Source organism: Cicer arietinum, chromosome 6, assembly GCF_000331145.2.
Source record: "Cicer arietinum cultivar CDC Frontier isolate Library 1 chromosome 6, Cicar.CDCFrontier_v2.0, whole genome shotgun sequence".
Classification (NCBI taxonomy): domain Eukaryota; kingdom Viridiplantae; phylum Streptophyta; class Magnoliopsida; order Fabales; family Fabaceae; genus Cicer; species Cicer arietinum.
Genome location: NC_021165.2, coordinates 62513552 through 62523561, shown reverse-complemented (window position 1 = coordinate 62523561; position 10010 = coordinate 62513552). Strand labels below are relative to the sequence as shown.

General features: G+C 32.0%; 2 protein-coding genes across 2 annotated transcripts in view; both read left to right on the top strand.

Annotated features, from left to right (window-relative positions):
* The first annotated feature begins 252 nt into the window (after positions 1-252).
* On the top strand, positions 253-4913 carry LOC101498195 (vesicle-associated membrane protein 714). Its single transcript, XM_004506141.4, has 4 exons — positions 253-584; positions 3134-3324; positions 4069-4232; positions 4397-4913. Exons 1-4 carry the CDS (start codon positions 368-370, stop codon positions 4485-4487), a joined length of 663 nt encoding a protein of 220 aa, XP_004506198.1. The 5' UTR covers positions 253-367; the 3' UTR covers positions 4488-4913.
* A 4059-nt stretch (positions 4914-8972) lies between these two features.
* The window catches only part of LOC101498524 (mitochondrial fission protein ELM1), a 5523-nt gene continuing 4485 nt past the window's right edge, over positions 8973-10010 (top strand). The window contains exon 1 of the mRNA XM_004506142.4: positions 8973-9350. Within this exon, the coding sequence (XP_004506199.1) occupies positions 9162-9350 (189 nt within the window). The 5' untranslated portion in view covers positions 8973-9161. The remainder of the gene's footprint in view (positions 9351-10010) is intronic.

Genomic DNA, 10010 nt, shown 5'->3' with positions numbered 1-10010 from the left:
AGAATTATAATTACTTAAACATAAAATTTTAAAAATAAGTATAATTAAAGAAACATTTTTAATAATTCAAATGTGTATAACATTTTGCCATAATAAAAACATAACTAATTATGGTTAATTAATGTGTATTGTCATAATAAAAACTATTTATACTGTATATCTCTATAAATTAAATTCAAAATAAAAACTAAAATATTGTGTTGGACAAAAAAAAAAGTAAAACTAAAATAATAATAAAATAATAGCATACGATTTCAGCATTTTGTTTTCGAACGAAGTATAATCCAATTCTCGTTTCCATGGAAACTCAAAGATCTAGCTAGAAAGTGAAAGAGGACGCTGCAGTAGCAAACAACGTTCTTCGCCGATGGCGATCCTCTACGCTTTGGTAGCCAGAGGCACGGTAGTATTGGCGGAGTTCAGCGCCGTCACCGGAAACACAGGCGCCGTCGCTCGTCGGTTACTCGAGAAGCTTCCAACCGAATCGGAGTCCAGACTTTGCTTTTCTCAAGATAGATATATCTTTCACATACTCCGATCCGATGGACTCACTTACCTTTGTATGGCTAACGATACCTTTGGAAGTGAGTAGTTTCATTTCTTGTTTTTGATTTCATTGTTGCACGATTCAATTTTATAGTTTGAATTCTTTGTGATATGAGTAATTTTTCTTTGATTAAATCTTGTGTATAAGGTCTCATTTTCGTTTAATTTAAATTTAAATTAATTAAAAAAGTAACTGAAATTGAGAACATCTGTTGTATAAATTCAGAAGATAAAAAATAGTTTTTAGCAGAAAAAAAAAAAGTTTATGGAAGAAGCACTGCTTTAAACTGAGATAGGGTTGGATTTGAAATCTTTTAATTATTACTGATAGTTGCTCATTAGAACAGGGAATTTGTCTTAGATTGCTTGTGGTGTATATCTTTTGTTTTTATACTTCTAATGAATGAAAAATTGTTGTCAAAAATTGAAAATCCATGGCATCGGTGTGGTGAAATTAAACAAAAAAGGCACGATTGTAGTCTGCGAGTTTGTTTCTTTATTAAAAGTTCACGAGTTCATCGATTAGGAAATTCAATTGTATTTAGAGAGGTGTTCTTGAGGGTTGTTTCCAGGACTGACATCGTGTTTGATGCCGGTATGAGTTTCTCCGTAGATTTCATTCAATTGACATCGCTATGTGCAGTCATTGCTTTTGAAAAACTCTTTTCCCTAAGGAAACAGTCTGGAGCAGAGTCTGTGGACAGTTAATAACTATAAGAACTGGACTGTCCGGACACTGCAGGCCAAGCCTTCAGCTTATACTAAACTCTTTCATATTTTAGTCTTGGAGCACGAAGGATGTTGAACCATCCATATATTGCAGACTGATTCTTTAGCTTATGTCCAGTTCTTTTTTGCCTTTAAGGCTTAGAGCTAAGGGACTGTAGACCAACCAAGATATACATAGCTGAGCATATAGAAGCATTAATCGTTCAACGATGTATCTATATATAGTTATGAGGCATAACTACAGCTTGCTAATGCCTTAATATCTGCCTTCCCTTGAACCTCATCTCCAATATTGATGAGACCGGCAGTTTACAAGACAACCCTGAATATATGAGGAGAACACACACTGGCTGAACTTGATCTCTTAGATTGTATCTTAGGTATTGGTCAAATTTAGCTAGAACAGTAATCATTTGATTTTTCAAAACATGATCCAAACTCTTTGGCATTTGCCTTACCAGTTTGCACAAAACAGACTATCTTAGGTATGGTGCACAATGTCTGTGATGAAGATTGTCAACAGAATTGCTTGACTAAACGTCTAAACCACACAGCATGTTGATACATGAGATTGCACAATTTTAGTTTTTGATATTAGAGAAAGTCCTGTTGTTGGGTAGTCAGACCCAATAATTAACTCCAACAAGACTTCCAGACACAGGCAGAGGCAGAGGCCTAGTGCCGTCTTTCGCGTACAAGTATTTTATTGCATCAAATATGGTTTCCTTGAGAAGTAGTATATGGATTCTAGTTATTCTGCAATGGAGGTGTTAGCATTATTAAAGCTTTTGGAAACACAAAAAACTACCCTTCATTTTAACAGTTTGCTTGTTTCACTGTAAGAAATTTAAGGGCCATTTGATTATTGTTTGTTTTAAAGAAATAGCTGTTTGATGTCTACTTTCTATCCAACTAATTTGAAATTTTTTCTCCATATTTTGTTGTTACGGTATAAATTAACTAGTTTAGTTGTTTATATTTTCTTTCACTTGTTTCCATAGATTCTTTACTCTTACTTCAAACCATGGCAACCATATTTACCACAGTGCTACTACAATGGTTGCAGCCATGGTTTCCACCACAAGCATTGTTGACAGAGTGTTCTCAAACTATTATAAAATTATTCTCAAAACAGAACTCATCAAACAAACAGGTTTTTGGTGGTATTTTTATTATGTGAAATATTCTATAAAATAATATTTAAAACAGGAATAGATCAAACAATCTCTTTGGTTTTCATTAATTTGCCTTTCTCGGGCAATCTTTGTAGAGCCTGTTTAGTGAGTAAAATAAGTAGCAAATCATTTGTTAGTGCTTGTTGCATGAATTTCATTCATGTGAATGCATGATAAAAGATACAGATCTATAACTTTTGCTATAACATTCTTATCATGCTACTGACTCTTGAGTTAGAAAGACATTTTCAGCTATTTTCCTCACTTTTCACAAGGTCAGATTTATTACAGTGATGGAATCAGCCAATTATCCCTAGGTTCTGTGAGCAAGTTGTAATATTATGCTTATATTTGGTAGATAGATCTATAACTTCATTTGAGGCTCCACATATCTCGAAACTACTATCAGAGAAGACAGACTTAGTTATTTATTTATTTAAAAGTTCACTATAAAATTGTTAACATCAATTTAATCTTGTCCATGCTGTTATGGAATTTTTCATTTTTTTATGAAAACCAATAACTTTAAAAACTAATTTATAGGATCAGTGTATTTATCTCTGCAACAATGACTAACAGTCATTAGCATATTTGTAGTCAAAGAAGCCAGAACTTACTATTCTGTTTTAATCTTTGTTTCTGTTTCCATGTGTTTACAATGTCCCATTTTTTTATTTATCCAGGGAGAATCCCTTTCTCATATTTGGAAGATATCCAGATGAGGTTTATGAAGAACTACAGCAGAGTTGCCAATTATGCACCAGCTTATGCAATGAATGATGAGTTTTCAAGGGTTTTACATCAGCAAATGGAGTTTTTTTCTAGTAATCCCAGTGTTGATACCCTCAATCGTGTGAGGGGTGAAGTTGGCGAGGCAAGTAATTTCAAAGAAATCTTTGTCCTTCCTTATTTCTTCTTTTGATATATCCCAATCTACCATTTCATTTATAAAGCACGAAGTGAGAAAATGAGAACAGAACACTCACTATATACGCTAATCAAGTTTCATGATATGATAGGTGAAGTTGTGCACTTGTTAGTTTAATATGCAACTCTATTTTCTGTTGATAAATTTACCTTCTTCCTAGTTATGCACTGCAAGTGACTGACAACTTTAACATATAATCTGGTTTTCATAACACGACATTAACCCATCTGGTTTCTGGTACTAAAGAAAAACACAAACGTGATAAAACGATATTAATAATTAGTGTTTATATGCCCCAGTTTTACTTTTCAGTAAAAATGAATGTGATAATAAGTTGCTATATATAGGATTTATTTTTGTATAAAGTTGTCGGTAAGCTAAGTAGGAGGCGTTTACCCTTTTGATTTGAAATGTGCTGAGTGCCTTTACAAGAAGCATCACTCACCCCAAGGAATGATGCTTATAGCAATAATACTTTTTACTTTTTAGCAAAGTTATGTACCTTTTTTCCTGAAAATGATCGGACATTGATTATTTTGCAGCATGCTTCTGAAGAGCACTGTATTGGATTTTAAGTTGTATAGATGCTATAATGTTACCTAAGTTGTTGGTGTTTGTATCATGCACTTGAAGGTTGTTTAAGTCCTATTACTTAGTTGATGACATAAGAATTTTCACTCTTTCATTCAGATACGCACTATCATGGTGGATAATATTGAGAAAATATTGGAGAGGGGTGACCGGATTGAGCTTCTAGTTGATAAGACAGCAACAATGCAAGACAGTTCATTTCACTTTAGGAAACAATCAAAGCGCCTTCGAAGAGCTCTTTGGATGAAAAATTTCAAGCTCTTGTGAGTGAAATTTCTTTCCTTAATATAAGGAATATATATTTGGAAAGTAAAGATTTTTTATCTGGGATAGCTAATGTTCTTTGGATTTATTCTAGAAAGCAAAATGGGTTTTATGTATTTTTCTTCTATCATGCCTTGACTGTATTTATTTTGGTCTTTGACAGGGCGTTATTGACGTGCTTAATTGTTCTGTTCCTTTACTTTATAATTGCTGCTTGCTGTGGTGGCATCACTCTACCATCCTGCCGTTCCTAATTGCCTCTCCTGCTGGTTTTTATATTTTCTGAGCTCTGCAATGATCAAGATTACTGTCAATATCTACATTGGCACTTCAGTATTTCTGATTCAAAATTATGAGCTGAGTGAGAAAATTTGATAAAGGGTTCGCTAGCAGTTACATATATTTTCTCGCTTTCATCGTTCTTGGTTCTGTATTATAAAATTACACGTGAAAGCCTGGTAAGATACTATTTGTGATTATAGGACACCACTCTGTAAATGTGGATTTTTACTATCTTTCAAGATCTAGGTTTAAATTATTATTTTTCTCTACCAATTATTGCAATTTTCTTGTACACAATATATCCATTTCAATGCCTATGTAATTCGGTGCTATTGAAATGTAGGGTCAAGCACCCTGTATGTTTAATTAGTAATTTGGTGATTAATGCTGGTTTAGTATGTTAAGTTGTTAATAAATCATCTAGCAAACAAGTAATCTCAATTTCAGATGGGCCCAAACAGTTGTATGAATGTTATAATTGTAAAAAGATAGAGACCATGTACCTCCACTGTTATACCTATATCCCTACAATATTTTTAAAATATCAATTTTATCTTTGAATTTTTTTATTATTTTACAAGTTCAAATTCACTTTTTTTTTCCCAATTAAAGATTTTTTGGCCAATCAATTCAATTTTTTTGGCACGCAAAAGATTTCCGCAAACTATTGAAAATTATTTTATAAGTTTTTTGATATAAAAAGTTGAAAATGTGTATTAGAAAACTTCAAAAAAGTTTTTCAATAATGAAGCATGAAAACATAAATTAACAGAAAACTTTGTTTTCCAGTATAAAACTTATGGACAAAAAATTCGATACACTTTTTATTAAAAAAATATTTTTAAATTATTTAATTGATGTATATAAATTAGAACATATATTAATAAACTACTATTATTATCTGATATAACATACGTTGATATTACCAACGTTTTCGATACATATCAGGTAAGATTAATTATTAAAATTTATTTTATATTTTACTTGGTTATCATCTCTAGATCATATAAAGAGATAAGAAAGAGAAATGAGGAATTAATTAATATTAGCATGTGACAAAAAGGAGTAAAATTCAAACGTGTTGATAGTTTAACTCGAAGTTCAACAAAAAAGTGTGATTGTTTTTTTAAACTTAGATCAAAATCAGTAAAAGATTGTTTATAATGGACAATTAAAGTAATTTGTGGGGTTCACACTCATGAATTACTTGATATTTTAGAGAGATGTGCATTTGTTTGACGTTTAGACAAAGAAAAAAAAAACATGTTCATGATTTAACAAAATATAATGTTGCACCGAGACAAGAACAATGTTACTCATATCTCACAAATATATAAACAGATGAATGTGATTCGATTGCATGTGAGAGGTCCTAGGACAAAGAAATATTTATACAAGTTAATTGAAAATACAAAATATGTGTGTTGGAATAGAAAGCAAGAAGACTCAGATGTTATCAGAGATATTGTTTAGGCCCAACCAGATTCATAACTTGTTTCCTATCATGTTGATTATGGACAACACCTACAAAATCAATAAATACGTAATCACATTACTTGAAATTGTTGTTATGACGTCAACAAATATGACATTTATAGGTGGATTTGCTTATTTGGAATGTGAGCGTAAAAGAAAACTTTTGTTGTGCATTAGAGAAGTTAAGAGAACTATTTGTTACTCAACATATTTGCTCATGTAATTATGACCGACAAAAATCTTGTTTTAATGAAAGCAGTTGGTATTGTATTTAATACATACCGTAGAGAAATCTATTCACTCAATTGTTTGGTGTCGTAACAGTTGACATGTGAGAGATAGTCATAAAGATCTACAAGTGCAGCAGTACCCCAAGCGTATATATTGGTACCTTCCAAAGATCTTAATAGGAGAAGATATTTCACATCAACTAATGTATGACTTTTACCTGCAAAAATAGTACTCCCCACCAAATTTAGCAAATGCGCTCTAGTAGCACAATCAAATCTCTCTATTGCACACTATCCTTTGAAGACCTCTTTCAACCAATCCAACATGTAGTACGCACCCATTGTCTTTCTGGTTTCTTCTTATATCTCATCAGCAGACACCCCTAATAAAGTTATGACAAAATTACATATCATTACTTTATATAGGTCGGGTGGTGGACCGTAAAACTCACCCCTAATATGAATGTCTAATAGATTGACAACATCATCTAAAGTAATTGTAATTTCACCAAATGACATATGAAATGACGAAGTCTCAAAGTGTGATCTCTCCACAAATGCAGAAATCAAGTTGTTGTCAATCAACTTCAAACTACCCCGTTGTAGTAGGGTTAATTCAAACAAAATCATCAACGTCTCTATAACTTGCAGGAGTACCTGCGGAGTAAATTGTTACACCTATTTTCCATGAGTAACTATCTTTAACATTGACCACTCTTGCATACAAATAAAATATATGACATTAAAATTAAATATAGAACAAAATATAATAATTAATTTAAATATTTTTAATACACCATAAATAATAATTAATTTAACTTTCTTGACTCAACCACAGTTTGGCATAAACATGGTATCGGTATTGTGTAAGAATAGATAGATCATATGATCCTCCATGATATCGTGTAAGATCTCCCTCCTATGTCATGCATATGGTCCTCATGTTGTACAATCTCCTCCTCCTCCTCCTCCTCCTCCTCCTCCTCCTTATGCCCATGCTCTCTCTCACCATCATCTTCCACTATAAATCGTTGTTTCCTCCAGGATGTTGTGGGTCGAATTCTTTTAAGAGGAACATCCATCATAGATGATAAAGTATTAACATTATTATCTCCACGTCTCGTTCTCTAGCACCAACACCCACTAAAAAAATTGAATTAAAAAAATGAAAATAAAAAGGAATTAAAAAAATTTCATAAAATTTGGGATTTCAAATTTTTCGGTAACTACCAGATTTTTTTTTAATTTTTAAGTTTTTCGGTAAAGAGGTGTGTTCCGAAAATCTTAAGAAAAAAAAAATTCCAATAATTTCAAAAAACTTAAAAAAAAAGTTTTTCAGTAAAGAAGTTTGAACCGGAAAACTTAAAAAAAGTTTTCCAAAGTATAACTTATGTACTGGAAAACTTTGAAATAAGTTTTTCGATAAAATAGAAATTTTTGGCACTTACTTATATACCGAAAAACTGAAATAAAAAACTTGCTTAAAGAGAGAAAATAGTGTTATTGTGGATAATTGTCAAGGTTGCATAACACATTGTTGGGTCATGAGGGGTTCTTAGGAATAATCCTATTGGGCTAAACACAACAACAAAAGTAGGTTAGATATCACATATTCACCATAAAACCTTAAGACATTAGTTATATGGTTTTTTTCATTTATATATATTCACTTTTCTATTCAATGTGAGACTAGTCACATTTTTTTATACAAGATTTTTACTCACATTTGATATACTAAAACAATTAATGTAGGTGAAATCATGGGTTGCCACGTACACAGAAGCAACGACAAGTGTTGTCACGTTATCTGTGAGTCAATTGAGTCATGATAGTTAGGACTTAGTCCTTATTGGTCCAACATAGTGGTTAATAAGGTCTTAGTTGTAAATTTTGTCGATAAATATAGCTCGTAAACATTTCATTTTATACATAATCAATCAAACATATTTTTACCAGCATTTTCATTTTGTAGTGTTATGCTCTTTATCATTTATGTTTTATTAATCGTTTATCCTTTAGATTTTAAAATAACTTTAGCCACACTTAACACTAGAAAAATAAAAAAAACTAATATCAAAGAAACGAAGTTTTTTTTTAAAGTCGTTATTTGAAGAAAAGAAAATCATTATTGAGAATTAATAGCCAATCAACTCAATTGACTTTCCAATTTGACAACAAACACACATTACTAACATACAAATGAATTGAAAGATATTTAGAAATACAATCAGAGCCATCAACCACATGCATTCTATAATTAGACTATAATCTATAGTTAGAGCTACCAATCTTTTAGCATTACTTTAGTCTGAAAGTAACTTACTCTGCATGTATATATATTTTTGAACAAACCCTCGGTATACTTCCAGACAGTGACAAAATGGGATACATATATAAACTATTGTAAGTTGCCAATGGGGTGTGAAAAGTCAAAACCAAATCAAAATCAACAAGAGTAAAATTTTGGATCATGGACCTACCCCTTTTAGTTTCTTTTTCCCCAATAATTATATATTTATTGTGTAAACAAGCATAGTCCCTCCCATCACGAACATACATAAAGATAACATTTTCTCATCCTATTTAGTTTGATAATATACTTAAAATATCTTTTAATCAATATAAATTTTATTTTTTTAAAAATCTTTTATTCCCATGAAATAAATTCTCAGATACTATAATTTTTTAGGAAATATTTATATCTTTTATTTTATTTTTATATATAATTAAAATAGGAAGGAGTAGTTGTGTTGCCAATTTGCCTTTTAGGATTCAGCCAAGCCCCTGCAGCGGCGTGTTGTTTCTTTTCGCTAAAGTCTCAACTGTTCTTAAATTTTCTCTCGTTTTCCGAGAAAACACATGCGCCAAATTCTTTAACTGAATCTGTTGTGCAAGCATATCTTCTTCTCTTTTGCGTTCTACATAAATTAAAATCGATCGATGAGACCAATTAAACTTCCTGAGCCGCCAAGCCCTACCGGCCATATGGGAACTCCTGATATCTTCGAATCTGGAGTTCATACCTTCGTCAGACGCGCCGTCGTTATCGGAAACGGTTTCCCCGCATCGGAGAATCAGAGTATTGGATTGGTTCGCGCACTTGGATTCTCTGATAAGTATTTCTTATATGTAAGCATATATAATAACCCCTTTTTTCTTTCTCTGCTTTATTATTCCAACATAGATGCTATGTGAAAGTGAAACTACTAGTTTTGCACTTAATTGTTTGATTATTTAAGGAATAAAGCCAAATTTTAAACGAAAATCCATATTTTAGGGGCTTGTGTATACTAATTTCAATATTTTTACACTGGCACGGACTTTGACACCTACAAGTCGACACCAATAATAATTTGAAGAAGAAAAAGGAGTTAAGTGAATGTAATCACTTGTGTTGATACACCAACACATGCCTTCGATTAGAGGTGTTGGTGCTAAGCGAAGATGACTAATGATTTATCTTTCCATGATTAAATTGAGGGTTTACTTTACTTAAAATTGTTATAGGGAGGTTGGCAATAGAGAATTGGAATGTGAAAACCTAAAGGGGAAAATTGGATATATAAACCATTATATAGAATGTGTTATGAGCACAAGTCCAAGGGATAGGTTATCTCAAAAGACTAGTCTATTAGTGCGATAAACCCAAGGCTCTTGAGCCTTATTTCTTAGGGTGAGGTTGTCCAATTTTGGACTTATAAAAATGCAGCATTGTTCGTAGCTGACGTCTTCAGCCGCTTTCACTTCATGACACTTCACTCAACTTTCTCATTGGTTAGACCCCTATGT